At 27.4% G+C, this 21,520-nt stretch overlaps 1 protein-coding gene across 1 annotated transcript in view; it reads right to left on the bottom strand.

Annotated features, from left to right (window-relative positions):
- The window catches only part of LOC107456445 (nuclear transcription factor, X-box binding stc), a 30,272-nt gene extending 8,823 nt beyond the window's left edge, over window positions 1–21,449 (bottom strand). Inside the window, exons 1-8 of the mRNA XM_016074307.3 lie at window positions 21,132–21,449; window positions 17,976–19,079; window positions 13,149–13,310; window positions 11,048–11,295; window positions 9,550–9,685; window positions 4,812–5,123; window positions 2,714–3,028; window positions 78–277 (exon numbers count right to left, since the gene is read on the bottom strand). Of these exons, the coding sequence (XP_015929793.1) occupies window positions 78–277; window positions 2,714–3,028; window positions 4,812–5,123; window positions 9,550–9,685; window positions 11,048–11,295; window positions 13,149–13,310; window positions 17,976–19,077 (2,475 nt within the window). The 5' untranslated portion in view covers window positions 19,078–19,079; window positions 21,132–21,449. The remainder of the gene's footprint in view (window positions 1–77; window positions 278–2,713; window positions 3,029–4,811; window positions 5,124–9,549; window positions 9,686–11,047; window positions 11,296–13,148; window positions 13,311–17,975; window positions 19,080–21,131) is intronic.
- Window positions 21,450–21,520: the final 71 nt, after the last annotated feature.

Genomic DNA, 21,520 nt, shown 5'->3' with positions numbered 1-21,520 from the left:
ATTAGTGGCTTACCATTGATACTACTTTTTATCTAATGCTCGTTCAAAAATAATCACCATATAGAAGAATAGCATACCTTATGATGACCATAACACCATTTCACAGTCAATGAAGTGCAAGGTGGACATGTCTCATCACTGTGGCAGGTATGTTTCACTTCATGATCACAAGAGTGGCTGCGGATGCATGGTTTAGAGCATTCGGGTGGTTTAACTCCACAGTGTATAGGAGGATATAAAACAGATTCACCACAATGACATCTAAGCTCATCGAAACCTAAAAAAATTTGTGACACATAAATATAAAATTATGTAGCATATTTAAAATATTTTTTGGGTATTATAAAAAATGAAGTAAGATTGGATTAAGCTGATAAAAAATACACAAAGGAATAATCTTTCAAAAAAGTGCAGACTCTTACAGAAAAGCATTTAATACAAATTTCTAACATTGATGAGTTCCGTAGAGTTTCAGAATCATTTAAATACAAGGAGAAAATTCTTGTAGATCAAAAAATGTAGATGTAGAGATTAAAAAATTTTCTGAGTTCAAAAAATAAAAACATTTCCAAAATGCTTTATTTAACCAACCCAGGAACAGAAATTCAGAAAATTTAGTTACTGGTGCAAAGGACCAGCAACTGAAAGATATTACATGTCTGTAAAGGGTATTTTGGAAGAAAAAGTGTTAAATAAAGTGTATTTAAATGAAAAATTACAATTCAGATAATATGTTATATTGAACAATTATGATGCATTATGCTATGTTGTGACAAAAAAATAAAACAAATTATAAAAATATAAAAAAATCTTACAATCAATTGCTCATCCGGGAGACAACTTACATTTTTTTAATGGTCGAAGTCAGATTTTTTAACCAATGGAACACCATTAATTTTAAACCAACAAATATATCTTTAGTTTTATTCAATTAAGATTAGTTAATGGAATAGACCTTCTATAGGTCTTTTTAATAGAGTGAAACATCCTTCCGTTGTTCCTGCATCTTTCAATTTCCAATATGTACAGTCTTATCCAACAGTTCTGTTACAAATGCTATTCTAATTATGTTTATGATAATGTTTAAATCATGTTTGAAACTAGCAGATTGCCATGTCCATTGCTTAAAAAATCTACCAACATTTAAAAATATTGAAGTTAATTTGCTTTTAAATGAACAACAATAACTCCTGATATTAATGATGAAAAAAATCAAGATATGTTACAGTTTGGGAAAAATGCCTCAAACAGCATGTTTGATGTTTGTGCAATGTTGGAACTTCTGGTGTAGTCAGCTCCAGAAATGATTTCTTAAGTTGAAAAAGTGCAAAGTAATGCTGATGAAGATGGCAAAATGGAACCACAACCAGTACTAACGTTTGTAGAAATTCTCCAAGTCTTTGAAAGAATGAGGAACAGTGAAGAAAAAAATAACCGTTCGCATTGAAGATTTGTATTTTTTAAAAAAAAGCTTTGTTAGAAAAAATGATCACAAGATAGATTTACTTTCTATTATTTAAGAAAAAATTAGTTTTTAAGAATTCTATATTTTATTCGTAATTTACTTTGAAATAACTAGTTTTTAATATTTTACATTAATGAGCATAGTAAAACCTAATTTTATAAAGAACTAACAAAATATATATGTAAAATAAAATTTTATTAAGATAAATTAACGAAACTAAAACTAAATATATATGCTACTAAAAACACATATTGAAATCACAATTACAAATAGCAGATTAAATTTTTAATCAAATACTGTTAGGTATGAATGCTTAAACTGACTCTTAAATAACATGAAATGTTGTTTTGTTTTCCTCCAAAAATTTGGATGCGAAAAACTTTATAACTTTCTGAAAACATTAAATTTAATTAGTTTTAATTTAAGCTACTTCTATAATATCATTACGTAAGTTCTTTTCAGTTCATTAAATTTTATCCCCAGTCCTAGAAGAAATAGGTTTCTTTTGGACAAAATACCAATACTGAGAAAAAACATTATAATACTAATTAACATAATCTGAAAAAAAAATATAGCATTAGTAGTCACAGTACATGATGAGAAATTCAATAAATGTAACTACAGTCGAACTCGTTTATAACGAGCTCGGATTTAACGAGAACTCGGATTTACCGAGGAAAACGAGAATATTTGGTTGGATCAATGTTAAGTCTATGGAACAGAAGTCGCTTTTAACGAGCAAGACCCGGTTTTAGCGAGCAATATTTTTCTGTCTTGCAATCTTTTTTTCAAAATGATAAGAAATGCGTGCGACATAAAAAAAAAAACGCGAACTGAAACTTCAAAGTAAGCTAACAAATTACTATTTTAAATATGTAGATTAATGAAAAAAATAAATGTTTTGGTAAGAATCTTTTCCTTTATTTTTCTTTCCGTTTATTGCTTCTTTCCTTTAAGACTGTAGCGCAACTAGAAATTTTTTGCTGGTTAGGGGGGATAGTTGTCGTTAAATTAAGAAAAGTAATTAATTAAATTAATTAAAGTAAGTAAGTATTAATTAAATTTTATGTAAACTCAAAAATTTGACCTCTTCTGGTTGCACGCCTGCCTTAAGGACCCGTTTATTACGAGCACTCGGATTTAACGAGTACATGTTACGGTCCCTTTGTGCTCGTTATAAACGAGTTCGACTGTAATAGGAATGCAAAGAAATATAGTTAAAAGAAAAAATTATAAAATGTTACTTACTAACATTCCAGCATGTTGGACAATTGCCAGCATGACATGTTTCCTGGCATTGATGATTACCACAAGATAATTTTTTATTGCATACCAGTTCACATCTATGTTCAGCATTGGTGCAACATTTGTTTAGGCATTTATGGCGACCACAGTCTTTACGTTTGCTACAACGTTTTTCACAAGTATAATCAAATGTTGGGGAAATTTCTGCACATTTAAATTCTTTGTTATTAGCTCCACATCGACATTTTCTAGAAGTACTGAGAGGGCAAGGAGGACAAGGTCCAACATGACAGGAAGACTGACATTTATGGTTTTTATCTGAGGAAAAAAAAAAAGGAAATATTTTAAAACATTTATTTATATCTTATAAAATACAAATATATCCAGAGCAACATTTTTTTAATTTAAATAATAAAGGAGCCATAGTAGTTAAGGTACTCAGCTGTCATTGTAAGGGATTGGGGTTCAATCTCTGAAGGCAGCCAGAAATCTTTCCAGTTTCAGATCGATCGTTACATGCTTATCTGTAAAGTAGTGTTAGTTTAAAATGATTGCCATCATCACGCGTTTGGTCCAGAAATTAAGGAACCCTAACCTCCATAACCCCTTTACAGATGGACTAGACTGTTACAAGAATGCTTAACTTTTGAAATAAATGAATAAATAAAAACAAAACAACTTTTGCGATTTCATATCACAGGAAAAGAAATATTATCTACTAAGTATGTTACTAGATATAATTAAAGAATTTTTAAATAAATCAGGCCTTTTTTTACAAAAGTAATATGTCTTAAAGTTATGTTTGGTAAGCATAAATACTTGTTAGTTAATGTAAAATATCCAACAAATTGCATTTAAAATAATATAAATATATTATTTTAAATGCCCCTTTTATAGATAAATAACATTAAAAATATATATCAAATTTTATTCTAAAGTCTGATGAATTTAAAAGTTGTTCTTGCACACTTACCGAAAAAAAAAAAAAGAAAAGATGTGATGACAATGAATTGGTTAGCATGGCTGACATAACATACAAACTAAAAAATGCACTGAGTACATTTCTAAGAGTTCATTCAAGGGTATATCTTGTTCATAATAAAATGTATAGAAATTTGTGACAAATCAACTTCCAAGATAAATAATTGCTACAGTAGCTAAATCAATCTTTTGTAGCTAACGAATGTCAGCCAGTTTGAATTTCTAAGCACAACCATAATAACTAAAAAAGAAATTAATAATAAGATATTGCAGGTAAAAAGATGTGATTTTGGTTTGAGAAATTAACTTTAAGTTTAACTCTATTTAAAAAAATAATAAAAAATACATACATGAAAATAAATAACTGGTTTTGGGAAAAAAGATACCTTGAGCTATACTTGGAATTATACAAGCATATTATTTTAATATCACTTCAACACAATCATAAATATGGAGAAAATTTAAATTAACTAAACATTGCAGCTATTCAATCAGACAAAATAAAATATTTGAAACACATTTACAGAAAAGATGGTTCAGACTAGTTATTCAGCTAGCCTTGATAGAACCAATAGTAAATAGCTTTGGGCTGTAATAGGTTAAGTTAACTAAGAGCTCAAGTCATTACAAAAAGGAAAAACGCCCTTTTTTTTAAATTAAACAAAGCAAAAGAAAGAGCCGCGATGGTTCAGTAGATAGAGCATTCGCCTTCCAATGAGGTAAACTGGTTCTCGTAGTCTTCCTCTCCGTGTAATGCAAATGCGGGTTGGTTCCATCAAAAAGTCCTCCACGAAGGCAAATTTCTCCCAATACTTGATCCAAGAGTTCCTTTGTCTTCTAAATTGGGTTCAAAATTACAAGGCTACGGAGTTGAACATTAGTAGTCGTAAACCCAAATTTGGGTTGACTGTTTGACGATGGTTACAAAATAAAATAGCAAACAAAAGGGAACATTCTTAGTTTCAATGAAATTCTCTAAATTTACTTAACTTAAAGGAAAGCTTGAAATGTTTATGTTGCATAAACATTCAACTATTAAGATAAATTGTATACTGAAAAAAAAGTACATTAAGTGAAGTCAATACATAAATCTATTCTAAAACTGAATATATATTAATACCTTTTGGCCCACAGAACAAAGTTTTATTACATATTTTGTTGCAAACAGGAACTGGGTCTTCACACGACTTTCGAGATGAAGCTGGATTCGTAACAACGAGCTCGTTTATACTTGTTTGCCCACAAGGACAAGTCCTGATGGCTTCCACGGTAAGGTTGCAAGGTGCACATGAACCAGAATGGCAAACAGAACTGCACTTATGGTGTCCACACTTCAACAGTTTTTCACAAACACTGCCACAAGAAAAGTATTTAAGAACAGAATTTTCTTTAGTGCAAATAACTTTACGTGACTCTTTGCTACAGTAACACTCTGAAAGAAATGAAGGTTTATATAAGTTATTTTTCAGAACATTGTAACAGACAAGTAGGATGCTAAACTTTTCACAATAACAATTTTGTTATAATAAGTAATAAGATTTCAACTATTCAAGAACCATTGAAAGAGTTTTAGGAAGCTTGAGGGAAAAAAATTAATATTGAAAATTAAAAAATAGAAATATATTATTTATTTTAAGATATAATTACTAATTTTTAAAAATATTTTAACTTAAAGGGCTGGTATGTGCTTACCAGTTAAATCTCATTACTAATTATAATTTTCATTTTTTTTTTGTTGGCAAAATTGACTGCAATTATACTAAATTTCAGCCACTTAAGACAAACTTATTTATAAATAATTTTATGATAGACTTGTTTTACTTTAAAACTTTATAAAAGCACAATTTACAAACCATATAGAATTTCACTGATTACTTTGTACTATGTTCTAGTCATATTTCATAAGAATCTAATCACTATATTTGTTTTTAAGGTATTTACTAATATTACAAATTGTTAGCTTGCACTTTTCTTTATGTCTATTATTTCCTTATGTTCCTTATGTCTTTTTTAATGTACTATTTTAGCATATAATTACATCACCTAGTAGAAATAAAAGAAATTATATTTTGTTTAATTTCATAACAAAATATTTGGTTTTTGAAAGTAAATGAATCAGAATATCAAGGAAAACAAATAATTTCACTTTCACAATTTATTTTTTAAATGGTATCTTCAAGAAACAAATACTCCGAAGGAAATATTAATCTATCTTGAATAGTGAACTTTTCAATTAAAGGACAGAAATTTAAAAAAAGGAAAAAAGAAAACAGTACTTAATTTAAAAGTATTTGCATATTTGATACGAAGAGTGGCAGTTTTATTGAGGTGTCACTATATACATATATGTATATATTATATATACATATATATATATATATATATATATATTTATTGCATACCAGTTCACANACAGTATTTTTACAGATGATTAAAAGTACAGATGATTAAAACTTGCCCAACAGAAATTTGATAGTACTTTATTTACATTGCACTAGAGCGCTACAATGGGCTATTGACACCTATATATATATGTATATTATATATAGATATTATATAAAGTGATCTGAGAAAATGAGATTTTATTGACAAATTAGATATTGGGGTAAGCCTTGGATGTATTTTGATGTATAACGTTTTCCCTTCATGTAAAAATCAGAAATCACATAAATGAGTTAAAAGGTTATTCCCAATTTGCCCTAGGGTTTCAGATGCCTATAATAAAAAATAAAACTAAGATGAATACAACAAAAATAAATCTTGCTTAAAATAAAGAAACAATTCAAGGTTTAAGGAAATAATTCAAGGTTAATGTGAACCTTTGGTCACAGCACATACATTATTGCAATAGTTCAGTTCCTGCTAGACTGCACTCAACAATATTGATCACAGGTGTGATATTTAAACAAAATTCTTCTTAATCACACAACAAAATGGGTAAGAAAACAAAGTCTTTTACACAATTCAATAAGTCACAAGTTAAAGGAAATTTTATTTAAAGGTGCCAATTTTCCAAACTAGTCATTAGTAATCAGAAGTACAAAAGCACAAATATACAGTTAGTGTAAATGATATTCAAATAAGCACAATTATATATTACTTAATTCAATATAGGTACATAATATCAATAAAATTATGCATGAATTTACAATTAAAGAAAAGAAATGCTTAGGTAAAGACAATTAAAAATTATAAAACACTGATATTTTATACTTCATTATAAAATGATAAAATTAATAACCTGAAATCAATGTTCAAGCTTTTGGTTAAAACAGAACTATCCCTTATTGCCTTTTTATCGTTCTGCATTTGAACTAAAAATCTTTGTTCACAGCATTTCAGATTCGAATTTATTTTTTATATATATATATACGTATATATTTTTTTTTTACTTTTCTATAAGAAGAGAAGTTTCAAAATAGCTTGTTGTAATGAGAAATACGGGATTTCTTTCCAATTTTTATTTCTTAGTTCTATCAAAACATTTTTGTTCATTTATTGCTTTTAGTATTGTTTAAGGAGTAGGAAAAAAAACTAAAAATAAGTTAAAAACAACAAAATTTCAAAACTTTAGGGTAGATAAGGCAAAAACTTATTTTAAACAAATTAGAATCAAAATTCACAAAAACTATAATTTTTGTCACTCAACCGTAATCTTGCTTATGAAATCCTAATAATTATGGATAAATCTTAATAGTTGGCACCTCTATGTATTTACTGCAAAGTTTGTTTTTGCTGTATCCATCTAGTTTTTTTTTAATAACAGTCTCCTGAAATTCTGAAGGAATTCTGAATGAATATACATTTATGAATTAAATACAGTGATAAAATATTTTGTTATACCTTGGGAAATTTCTGCTTCACAGGGTAAACATTCTCCAAAATGGCATAAGCTTTTACAAGAATGGTTACCACAGTTTAATGTTTTATCACAAATAGAGTCACAGGTTTCTTGGTTAGACTGCTTACACGTTGTTGTCTAGAACCAAATAAAAAGATACAAGATTAATAAAGTTTTGGAAACATATAATTGTTATAAAGTGAAATTTATTTGGATTGTAAAAAATTATTTTGGATTGCAAAAAGTTATAAAATAAAATTTTAAACTCATTCTTTTGAAATTCATAGCATTTTTTTTTCAATTATAATCAGCCAAAAAGTTTACTAGTTAACAAAAATGGTTCAATATCAGGAAACTCAAATTTTTCATATTTAATTTTAAAGCTAACTTTAAAATTAGGATTGTAATAAAAGGTCTTTTGTTACTGAAGCTTTAAGCAAATTTTTAATAACTTTTAATTTGGTCTACTACATTAATCTTATATTTAAATTAAGACACCTCAGAACCCATTAAAGTTACTATGATTACTATTTACAAGACACTCAACTGTATTGTTGCTTATTTCCATGCAACTACCTTTCTTTGAACAGTATTTTTACAGATGATTAAAAGTACAGATGATTAAAACTTGCCCAACAGAAATTTGATAGTACTTTATTTACATTGCACTAGAGCGCTACAATGGGCTATTGACACCTATATATATATGTATATTATATATAGATATTATATAAAGTGATCTGAGAAAATGAGATTTTATTGACAAATTAGATATTGGGGTAAGCCTTGGATGTATTTTGATGTATAACGTTTTCCCTTCATGTAAAAATCAGAAATCACATAAATGAGTTAAAAGGTTATTCCCAATTTGCCCTAGGGTTTCAGATGCCTATAATAAAAAATAAAACTAAGATGAATACAACAAAAATAAATCTTGCTTAAAATAAAGAAACAATTCAAGGTTTAAGGAAATAATTCAAGGTTAATGTGAACCTTTGGTCACAGCACATACATTATTGCAATAGTTCAGTTCCTGCTAGACTGCACTCAACAATATTGATCACAGGTGTGATATTTAAACAAAATTCTTCTTAATCACACAACAAAATGGGTAAGAAAACAAAGTCTTTTACACAATTCAATAAGTCACAAGTTAAAGGAAATTTTATTTAAAGGTGCCAATTTTCCAAACTAGTCATTAGTAATCAGAAGTACAAAAGCACAAATATACAGTTAGTGTAAATGATATTCAAATAAGCACAATTATATATTACTTAATTCAATATAGGTACATAATATCAATAAAATTATGCATGAATTTACAATTAAAGAAAAGAAATGCTTAGGTAAAGACAATTAAAAATTATAAAACACTGATATTTTATACTTCATTATAAAATGATAAAATTAATAACCTGAAATCAATGTTCAAGCTTTTGGTTAAAACAGAACTATCCCTTATTGCCTTTTTATCGTTCTGCATTTGAACTAAAAATCTTTGTTCACAGCATTTCAGATTCGAATTTATTTTTTATATATATATATACGTATATATTTTTTTTTTACTTTTCTATAAGAAGAGAAGTTTCAAAATAGCTTGTTGTAATGAGAAATACGGGATTTCTTTCCAATTTTTATTTCTTAGTTCTATCAAAACATTTTTGTTCATTTATTGCTTTTAGTATTGTTTAAGGAGTAGGAAAAAAAACTAAAAATAAGTTAAAAACAACAAAATTTCAAAACTTTAGGGTAGATAAGGCAAAAACTTATTTTAAACAAATTAGAATCAAAATTCACAAAAACTATAATTTTTGTCACTCAACCGTAATCTTGCTTATGAAATCCTAATAATTATGGATAAATCTTAATAGTTGGCACCTCTATGTATTTACTGCAAAGTTTGTTTTTGCTGTATCCATCTAGTTTTTTTTTAATAACAGTCTCCTGAAATTCTGAAGGAATTCTGAATGAATATACATTTATGAATTAAATACAGTGATAAAATATTTTGTTATACCTTGGGAAATTTCTGCTTCACAGGGTAAACATTCTCCAAAATGGCATAAGCTTTTACAAGAATGGTTACCACAGTTTAATGTTTTATCACAAATAGAGTCACAGGTTTCTTGGTTAGACTGCTTACACGTTGTTGTCTAGAACCAAATAAAAAGATACAAGATTAATAAAGTTTTGGAAACATATAATTGTTATAAAGTGAAATTTATTTGGATTGTAAAAAATTATTTTGGATTGCAAAAAGTTATAAAATAAAATTTTAAACTCATTCTTTTGAAATTCATAGCATTTTTTTTTCAATTATAATCAGCCAAAAAGTTTACTAGTTAACAAAAATGGTTCAATATCAGGAAACTCAAATTTTTCATATTTAATTTTAAAGCTAACTTTAAAATTAGGATTGTAATAAAAGGTCTTTTGTTACTGAAGCTTTAAGCAAATTTTTAATAACTTTTAATTTGGTCTACTACATTAATCTTATATTTAAATTAAGACACCTCAGAACCCATTAAAGTTACTATGATTACTATTTACAAGACACTCAACTGTATTGTTGCTTATTTCCATGCAACTACCTTTCTTTGAACAGTATTTTTACAGATGATTAAAAGTACAGATGATTAAAACTTGCCCAACAGAAATTTGATAGTACTTTATTTACATTGCACTAGAGCGCTACAATGGGCTATTGACACCCGTCTGGGAAATATTCCAGAAGAAGATCTGGAAAAATGCTGTCACAATTTTAATTCTATGCCGAAAATTTCTAACATTATCTCTTTATTAACCACAGAAGCTTAGAAAATTTGGGGTGATAAAAAAAAAAAAAAAAACTGGAAAAAAGTTAAATAAATAAGAAAAGATCATAAAATTGGTGCAAAATTGTTTATTCTTATTCAGGGTGCGAAGCCAAATCTTTCAACAAAAAATAAGCACCTTTTAAGTACTATTTAAGCACTATATACGTTAACAAAATGAAAAATAATTTTCAGAGTTTAGATGATTATGAGAAAATAACTAGTTTCTGATAAAAACACTCTTTTCTTGATTATATTAGCCGTTATAAAATGATCAAGAGATTTTTAGGTTTGATATCAGAGGGTGGAAAATGAAGTCTGAAATTGAGAATATCTTGCAAAATGCAGCAGTTACACATGAGAAGGCAATAATCTCACTAAACCCAGCTCAGTAGATGCACATACGGACTCGTGAGTATTTCACCAAACATATAAAATTATTAGCGCTTATGTACGCTATGGACCGAAGGTATATGAAAAGCAACAATATGAAAAACACACTTTTTTTAAGGGCTTTTAATTAACGAAAATCGAAAATAAGCACCTTTAAGCACTTTTTAAAAATGCTACGCACCACGTTTTTAAGAAATATAGAAAAATTAACATTAACATTTAAAATGACAGATAAAATTCACAAGAAATTGCAATGAAAAATACAATGAATACAAAAAGATATATTAAATAAATAAATTTATTTAATACCTTGAAAGTTTTACCACATCCACAAGATTTTTGCACAACAATTACACAGGTAGGGCATGGTCCAGGGTGACATATTTCCTTGCAAAGATGAGTACACTCTGGCCTTTTCCTGCTGCAAATTTCCCCACAGCTATGAGGAGTGATATGGTAATTTATCTCAGGATTCTTTTGCTTCCCACAGAAACAGTAATAGTCATAAGGAACTTTACTTGTTAAGCTCTGACAGGCAGGGCAGCGCCACCCTCCATCTGAAAGGAACAAATAATTACATTAAAACTGAAAAAAAAAAAACTCAGATTTCAAATGAATAATTTTAACTTTATAATTAGATATTGAATAAGTTTTTGAACAATACTAAGGTAAAACAACATTAACTCACAAGAGTCATTTTTTAAAGGTAACATGGATTTGACCATGTCTGAAATAGTCTTATTTCAGTTTTACCAAGTCATTAAAAAAAGAAATAGTCAAGTATAAATTGGGAACAGTTGCAGTGAAAAAAAATACATTTTTATATTTGTTGTTTCATTAGGCTGTCTAAAAGAGCAGCTAGCACTTTTTTACAACTAAACCTTAAACTTAAACCAAAACCTTAAACGATCGAGCATCTTTTTGGAAGAACCCTAAGTTTATAAATAAAATTAGCAGTTGTGAAAACACACAAAAAAAAACTACTAATTATTTTGATAATATTTAATGTGAAAAACAAATTCATTGTTTTATCAATTAAAATCATTGGTTATATTCTATCAAACAGTTAAATTTGTAGGTCTGGAGCAGTATCAGAATTTGTTTATGGTGTATGCATAAGTTGGATAAAGTACGCTGTTATAAGAGAAGCATAATTCTAGGATTGGATCATTTTATTTTGAATTCAAAAGTTTGATGAGAAATGATAAAATTTTTATTAAGGCAAAAAAAATTATTTTTTTTATTGGTATTTTGCTTAAACAATTTCATGAAATGTAATGACATGTTTAAAACATTTAAACTCTGGGAACCTACCATCAAATCTTAGGGTTCCACAGAACACTATTTGGGAACCGCTGTTCTAAAAGTTTAACAAATCAAATCTATCTAAGAGTTGGCTATTCATGTATTAATGCAGAGAGAAAATTTTTAATCTCATTTTAATTTTTTATATTTATTCATGTTTATTTTTATTTATACATCTCCTTTTTTTATATACATGCTATTTAATTTCATACCTATTTCTTTATACTAAATTCATAGAATTAAGGACTATGATTAGTTTTGAACTACCTCAGACCAATTAATCAAATTTAAGGTAATGGAAAATATTATACATTTCATATTTTTAACAAAATTAAAATTGCATATACAGTAGGGAACCAATTATCCGGAACGATCGGGACCATCGCTATTCCGGATAACTGATTTTTCCGGTTTTCTGAATCGCTACAAAAAGCGGTTTTTTTCATTGTTAAACCCAACTAAAAATATAATTTTATTTGGAAATAATCTTAAAAAGAAGAAAAAACGATGGATTAATACACTAATGATTATTTCCAAAATGATGATAAGGTGAACATCTTTCAAAAAGAAAGAAAAATCCTAAAATCTCATGAGGAAAAAAAAAATTTTTTTTTTTTAAATGGCGGGAAAATGTATCGAATTTCGTTCCGGTTTTTTTGTTTTCCGGTTTTCTGATTTCCGAATAACGGGTTCTGTACTCTGGGGTCTGTCTAGGTTTTTCTGAAAGGTACCCATTTTGAGAAAATTTAGACATAATTTGTGAAAAATTAAAAATTATATTAAAAAATCAACACAAAAACATAGTAAAAATATAGATTTATCGTTTCTTAAGGGATACAAGAATAAAATTTTAAGAAAAAGTATTTTGTGAAACTACCGTTTTTCCTAAAATTGAATTTGTGAAGGTACCGCTAAACGGTAGCAAATTCGACCTGGACAGACCCCTGGTACTGTATATATCTATGAATAAACATACAAATTAAATTTTATGTTACAGAATTGCACATATTTTAACATTTCTTTATGACTTTCTCATTCAAAAAGGCAAAATTGCTCCCTGAAAATTACTTTGTAGCCTTTATTTACATTATATTTAAAAACAAACCTTCAACAGTAGCTGCAGGAGAACGTGCCCATTTCCTAATGCATCTTAAATGAAAAACATGGTAACAGCTTAAGCAATGCCACATCTGGTCCTTTACTCTGATTGACTCACAACACACTAAGCACTCACAATCGCCTTTACTTAAATGCTGGATCAACAACTCTGAAATAATATATATTAGGTATAAATAATTTAAGAGACAAATAGTTTAAACATTTCATTACTAACAAATACATTAAATAGAAAAACAGCCAATAAAATTCATAAATATAATGTAATTCAATTTTCTAAAAAATTTAGTAGTAATTATATATTCATTAAACACATCAAAAACTTGTATAAACATTCATTAGTTAAAAAACTAGGTATTATATAACTACATTAATCTCTCAGACAGGGTTTAGCTTAAAACAACACAACTTTTATGAATTCTCTTAAATTTCCATTTATGGGTCTATGAGACAATTTGTAATACGTCATCAGATATTGTTATATTGTCAATTTGACTAATAAAACAATGTTCTGCTGTTAAGTGTTTTTTATTTATTTATTTTTTCTTTTTTTTTTATAATGGTCTGACTTTATTTGTAAATGAATAAAATGAATCTACACAAGAGTTTAGTAGGTAAGGCTTCTTTTTCATTTATTAAACTTTTCATTATTTTGGGTATTTATCCGTTATAGAGGCCCGTAAAAAATAACCCTACTATCACTGATGCCAGTAATTATGGCACTAAGTAATATACTAGGATTGTGTTAATAGGTAATGTAATATTACCCTTAATGCATATCACATTGCTTATTAAAATAATATGGAAATAAATAAGGAATGAAAATTCAGATTTTAGACCGAGCAAAATAGAAAAAAAAACATTTGTTTCCAATTTAAAAAAAATAAGTGTGAAGATGTTAAGATGGTCAATAAGTATCAGTAATATGCATGCACTAACAGCTAAGGCCAGGTGTCCGTAATCTATGGATAGGTAGGTATATTCGAACTTCAGACAATTCTAGATAGATGGGTCAATAAGTATAAGGCTTTGTAAAAAATAAAAACTAAATAATTAATTCTAGTTTAAAATTATTTTGCAATTTAATAAAATTAAAACAGGGATAAAAAGACAGCTTTTTGCAACAGAGCAAGATCCAAGTGCTTAACAAATCCATACGCTAAACCAAAAGTATGTAAAATATTAGTGTCTTTCTAACCTTTAACCATCTCGTCAAAAATTTACAATAAAATAAATCCAAAAGAAAAAATTAGTAAAAGTTATAGAAGTATTCATACAATTTTCAGATTTGAATTTTCTTTAAAATAAAATTCAAAAGATCAATATAAGATAAATTACTTAAATTTTTTGAGATGTATTGTGTCAGAATCTCATACTTTTATCATCGTCTCAGTATAAAGGGCAAACAATAAAAAGTTAGGAAAGACTCCATTAAATAAAATTGAAATTTTTTTAATAATAAATAATATAGAAAAAAATATTAAATGAAAAAGTGTTACTCAATTCAATACAAAAATTTATTTATGATTTAAAATTAAAATTATGAAGTGTATGAAAACTTCGCAGAACCAGAAGACACTTTATGCAGTGTCCACCTTACAAGATCTGTATTTAAAAAAAAAAAAAAAATTAAAATTTATTTTATAACTTTTAGCTAAATGTTTAAATAAAATGCATCGAATGTTTTTTTTTCAATTCTCATAATATTCAAATAAAAAAAAATTAAATGAAAAACATAACTTAAAAAGTTTTAATCAATTAAGTTTTGCAATTAATACTACATACTTTGCATCAAGGGAGAAAAAAAAAACAGTTTCTTGCATTTATGTATGAAAACGATTTTTCTAAGAACTGTAAAAAAATAATTTTTAAAACTTGAATGCAATCAAAGTAACATTTAAGCCTGATAATAATCATTTAGATAAATGTTTAAAATAAAAAAAAATTTCTTGAACAGGTCTAAAAAAAGTATAAATGCACTGAGAGTGTTTGTTTTTCTTTCTCAAAGGTTTTTAAGCTCCGCTTATCTTTTTTTTAATTTTAATGTCAAGCTGAAAAAAGATAAGGATTATTTATAATGCAAAGAGCTCCACACAATTGCTTATACTCTTAAAATCAACTAAATTAGACTTTAAATAATAAAACTAAATATTCTAGCTACTTGTGATAGATTATAATCTTCTGAATATTTCTAATAAGAAACTATGAAAAAATCTATAATATATAAAACATTTAGCTTTAAATGATAATAATAAATAACAAATCACCAAAGAAACATAAAATTAAAAATAATTATTTTTAAACCTGCCCTGCTTAAAAATGTTTGTGTTGAAACTTGTTTACAGCAAAATATATCATCCTATTTTGCAATTATCTTTTTTTAATAGTAATTACTCAGGATAGCAAATGTTAAAAAATTATAATAAATTATACATAAAATCAGATATTATAGTGCAAATTTTTTTTTATAGAAAGCTATAAAAAATTATTTGCACTATAATATATAGTAATGACTGCTTTTTAGTGAGCAGATTTCAAATGGAGAGTAATTTTTTTTTCCAGTCACATATGGATTTTTCACAAAATTGACTTAGAGATTCCATAATAAAATGCCTATTGTACAGATTCTGAAGTAGATAAAAACTATCACTATATAGTCATGTGAGGTATTACATATGTATATTTTTAGACTGAATTGAATGACTGTGAAATCAAGTTGATAGGACAAATAGTTTAGAAGTTATAAAGGTTTTAGGAATAAAAAGTGTAGTTTTGTATTAACTACCAATTTATGTGTCGTGTGTTGCTGTACAGGCTAGTACAGACATTATTTTATATGAATTTTGTTGCATTGAACTACATGTGACAAAAACTAAGTCATCAGGATTAAAAAATTAAAAGTTAAGGAGATTCTTATACATCAAAAGTACAACTTTGCTCTTATACTTATTTACATGTTTCATGCTGTTATATAGAAAAGTAAGACATTTTTTATTGTGTATTTTTTTATTGCTAAATCTAATAAAATTTAAATTAATGGGACTAAAAGTTTTTAAGCTATGAAGGTCTTAGGGGCAGTTCAAAAAGTACGTACATCCCGAAGGGGGTGGGAGATTTGCTATTTTGTATGATGGGGAGGGAGGGAGGTATTATACAAAGTATGTACATTATAAGCATAACACACATTTAAATTTGACTTTTTTCTACACATGTATTATACATATGTTTGTTCTTGTGTTTTTTTTCACACGGCAACCACTTGTTAGAATGAGCAAATCAGTTCTCAAAAAAAGTTGTCTCGTAAAACAAAAAATTGCAAACACCAAACTTTCCCCGAAACTTTTTCTGTTACCATCCTGAAAACATCCTCCTGCAATCACAGCACTGCCACCCCGAAACCCAAAACCTTTAATTTTATTTAAAACATAATTATTTTAATTTTTATGAAAAAGGGGTGTAGACTAATAAAATGTACATACTCTAAAGGAGGGGGGGGGGGATTAAGACCTTATGTACGGTAATGTACGAAGGGGGGAGGGGGTTAAAATTTCTCCATTTTTGTGTACGTACTTATACATGGGGGGGGGGTATAAATTCAAAGTTGTAATTTTCTTACATAAACCCTGATTTCTTCTAAACTGTTAGTTTTATTGACTTAATTTTGTTTTAATTTAACTTAACATAAAAAAGTATACAAGGAACAACACATAAGTAGGTGTAGGTAATAAAAATAAATAAATAAATAAGCAGAACATTTATAAATTCTAAAGTACTAGTTTTATCAACTAGAGGTAGGATTCAGCTCAGCAAAATAAAATACATCACATCTCATTTGTCTAGATAAAGATATCAAAAGTTTCTTCTCTTGGGCTAAGAGCCATTTTCAAGTATAATCTATCAAAGCAAAAAAAAAAAAAAAAAAAAAAAAAAAAAAAAAAAAAAATATTACAGTACAGAACCCGTTATCCGGAAATCAGAAAACCAAAAAACCGGAACGAAATTCGATAAATTTTCTCGCCATTTTTTTTTTAAAAAAAAAAAACATTTTCCTCATAAGATTTTATGATTTTTCTTTCTTTTTTTAATGATGTTTACCTTACCATCATTTGGAAATAATCATTAGTGTATTACTTCAGTGTTTTTTCTTATTTTTAAGATTATTTCCAATTTTTTTTTAGTTGGGTTTAACAATAAAAAAACGGCTTTTTGTAGCGATTCAGAAAACTGGAAAAATCAGTTATCCAGAATAGCGATGGTCCCGACCGTTCCAGATAATTGGTTCCCTACTGTATTTAAAAATTTGTTTTGATTGATTCACTAAAACTAGCCTAAATACCATCAGTTTAAGCTAGAGGTGATAATTTAGGACACTAAATATGCATCCATGTCGTTAGAAGATAACAATACAATAAGGTGGCTACTAAAATTTAAAAAAAAAAAAAATACTAAAAAAGTTTGACAAATTTTCAATTTATGAGACAATGGTATGTGAGCGAATGCTTTTATTTCCTGAAATCAGTGTCTAAAAATCTATTAGAATCAGTTCGTTGCTTCTAGAAAATTTTTTTGATATCAGACTTGCATTAAATTGTACTTGTTAAAATATCAAACCGTGACGTATGAACTAAGATTCAATTTAGATTACAAGTGTCACAAAATAAATAAACAAATAAAATTATTTTCAGTTTCAAATGTATTCAGTAAATATTTGATCTGTATAAAACATTCATTGTGATGATTACAGTCTTTAAAAAACCCTTTTTAAAAGGTATTCTATAAAAGTTATATAAAAGATAAATAAACAAAATAAATATACCTCTTTGATTTGCATCATTTTCTTTATACCTTGACAGCTTTGAGCTGCGACTTTCTTTATTAAAAACTCTATTAGATGAAGTGTTTATTTTCTTTTCATCATCGATTCCTGACGAGTAATGATAAACATCAGTTGGAGAAGCAATTGCATCATACTTTCGAGAATTCGAATGAGTTTTTCTTTTGGCATTATCATTTGTATGATTCATACTTTCATACGCATAATCCCTATTGTAATCAAAATCATAATATGTCTTTTGCTGTTCTTTCAAAACATGGGTTTGATCTCTGCTAGGGGGGTAGGAACAATACAAAGAAGTGTTTCCCGTGTTACTACTGCTTTCAAATGAATTGTATGATCGTGAATGAGGTATAGCCTTATTTGCATGCCTCCTGATATAACGACCATCGACGATTTCACCTCTTTGGGATGCCGCTTTTGATTCTTCATCATAATCCAACTTCTGATCTGACTTTTTATAAGATTCAGTATTTGCTGAAGGTATATTTTTACTTTTTGAATGCTTCCAACTTTGTCTTACCTCTGTAGATGAATTTCGAGATGTAGAAGGTGGATTATGAGTGGACAATTGCGTAAATTGTTCATTTTCGGCATAATTAGATTCACCGTTTGTAGAATTCGATATCCTTTTTCTATAATCAAATTTATGAAGTGGTTTTGAATGATATGCATTACTACTGGAACCATTGTTGTGTTCTTCCGATCTAAACTTAGCTTTACTAGAGTGATTTCCATGGGACAGGCGATTGGTCGCATCTTTTGGAATATATCGTTGATTTACATAAGATGGAAGATCATTATCGACTATGGCATCCTCGTTTATGCTAGAACTGTTTGAGCAGTCAGAAAAAGGTTGATGACTAGATTTATTTCTTAAAGCAGTTCTTTCTTTGCCTTCATATGTATTGGATGCAGCTGAACTATCAGTAGCGGCCAAGTCTGAGTTTTGATAGTATTTTTTCTCAGAGTTATAGTTTCTTGGATGACCCCTGTTATATCTCATCCCTCTTTGATTTCTGAAATATCTTGGATTGAAATCTGCTCTTGCTCCTCTTCCTTCACTTGATTTTGGCTCAGCCATAGCTAGAAAATTTTAGTTCATTAGCTATCATACCAAAATAGAAAAATGGAAAGAAAAAACTATCAGTTGACTTTGTTAGTTGTTTCCTTCATTTTTAAAGAAAAGCAAACAGTACAAAAGCTGTAAATTCATTTGCAGCTTATATATTGTTACTGTAAATCATTTCCAATATTTTTTAAAAAAATATTTGGCAAGATTGACATTTTGACTTCGTGTCATTGCAGTGCTATAATATCATTTTAGGGTTTCGTTATTTATTATTAAAATATCTTTGAATAAATAAAAATTATAGCATTATTATCAAATTATTGTAGGGAAATAAATAACTAATTTTATTGATTTATTTTTAAATTGCAAAAATAACACATTTTAATTTTTTTCTTAAGTAAATATAATTATAATTAGCATAAAAAAGAATTTTTTTGGAAAACATTAGTTCATTAATAACTGTTAAAATAATATTTTTATTTAACATATTTCTCTTTGTTCCACAAACTTAGCTACTAAACACCCTAATAACACAAACAAATTTGGCAATTTCTCACACTATATTGGCAGCCCCTATAACCAAGAAGCCTGATATTATCTTGATTCAATTTTTAAATTATATAAAACTACATATTTTGAAGCTAGAAAAAGAACAATTTTCTTACAAACTAAATATTCTTATGCATATACTTTTAAATAAAATAAAATACAGCTTACAATATTTTAAATGAAACTGTTGCCTGCAAAATCACTGATAAAACTTTGTTTTTTACTAACTCCTAAACTTTTTTGATCTATCAGTTTGACAAAGAACATTTTAGGAAGATTTCTGTTACTGTACTCACATCAAAAAAGTTGCAAAATTTGGAAGACTTCCAGGCAGTGGCATTCAAATAAAAAATAAATTATAGAAACACAGAAGGAAGACATTCAAAGAGTATAACTTATATACCCACCTCAGGTCATATCACAACATATTATTTGAAGAAATTTTATAAAAAATAAATGGCTTTTTTTTTTTTTGGTGCTTTGGCAATGATAGTTGGTAGGAACAGGTACTGATACAGAAATATTCCCAAAAATTTAAACAAATATGAAGCAGCTTGTGGGTAAAGAGACATTAGTAACAAATCATTTAACAGCAATAGTTGAAATGTAATTAGTATAAAATTTGCAAAGGATAATTCTAATATATTTTTCAAAAATATGCATGCAGAATTTTTATAAGAGTCAAAATAAACATCAAATTTTTGTTGAAAGAAATTTGTAGCAGCTTCAACATGGGAAGCACAATCAATTGTTAAAAAATAATCCTATGGCCTGGAAAAATTAAACATTGGAGACAAATTTTTATAGAACTAAAAATTTTTTAAGCTTTGCTTCATAAAAACATTTCACAAGTTTCTAAACATAACTCCTTTGAATTGGGTATATGTACTATATACTAATTTTATGGCGGACAATCCTAAAAAGGTTATGCATCCCTGAGATACTTCTTGACATATATAGGTAAGAGATATCATTTTTAAAAAGAATAATATTAGAATAAAAATGTAAATTAAAAAACATATCTTTGTATAGTTCATATGATGTTTTACATAAATATGAATAATAGAAAGTTACATAGGCTATGTTTTCTAATGTTTCCCTTTTGCAGTTAAGTAGCAAAAAATATTTTATTCTTAAATCAATGCAAATCATGATCACATTTGAATAGTGGTAATTTTATACTAAGAAGGAGGTATAACGTTTGGAAATTTAAACTTTTAAATTAACAACACCTTGAATAATATTTAAATCTCTGAAAAAAATTTGTTCGAAGCTAACTTAAAAAGTAAAGATTGGAATTTTTGAAATAATATTTAAAAAAGCAACAGGTTTACACTAAAAGTAAATGTAACTTTAAATAAGAATGTTCTTTGAAGGAAAAATCATTAAAAAAAATAATTTATGATTGATGCATCTATAATACTTAATTTATACTATAATAATAAATATTTTTGGAAAATATAAATAATTTAAGGCAATAAATCTGTGGACATTTATATTAGGATATGCCTACTTACTCGATGGTAGTTCTTGCCTTTGAGTGACACGCAAATAGTTCACAAGTTCTTTTACTACTAAAACACAACGTCAACCTATGATACCTATTTATGTAATATATATGATTTGTTTTGTTAACGTTGTGCAATATATTTTTTTCTACAGGCAAAAGGGGTATAACGTTGATAAGATAATTCCGTTTATAACCCTCTGATTCGATTACTCTTTTGATGATCACAATTTAGTTCATAAAGTACTGCAGTTTCATATTGATATAAAAAAAAATTTAAATTTTTATGGAACTTTAAGTTGAAAAAGTTCAACATTTAGACTGCTGTATGTTACAGTGACAGATAATAGGAAGTGCAAACATTTGCATAATAAAATTTCATATATAATAGAAATTTTT

This window comes from Parasteatoda tepidariorum, chromosome 6, assembly GCF_043381705.1.
Source record: "Parasteatoda tepidariorum isolate YZ-2023 chromosome 6, CAS_Ptep_4.0, whole genome shotgun sequence".
NCBI lineage: Eukaryota > Metazoa > Arthropoda > Arachnida > Araneae > Theridiidae > Parasteatoda > Parasteatoda tepidariorum.
Note: the sequence above shows the minus strand (reverse complement) of the source record. Positions and strands in the feature narration are given on the sequence as shown.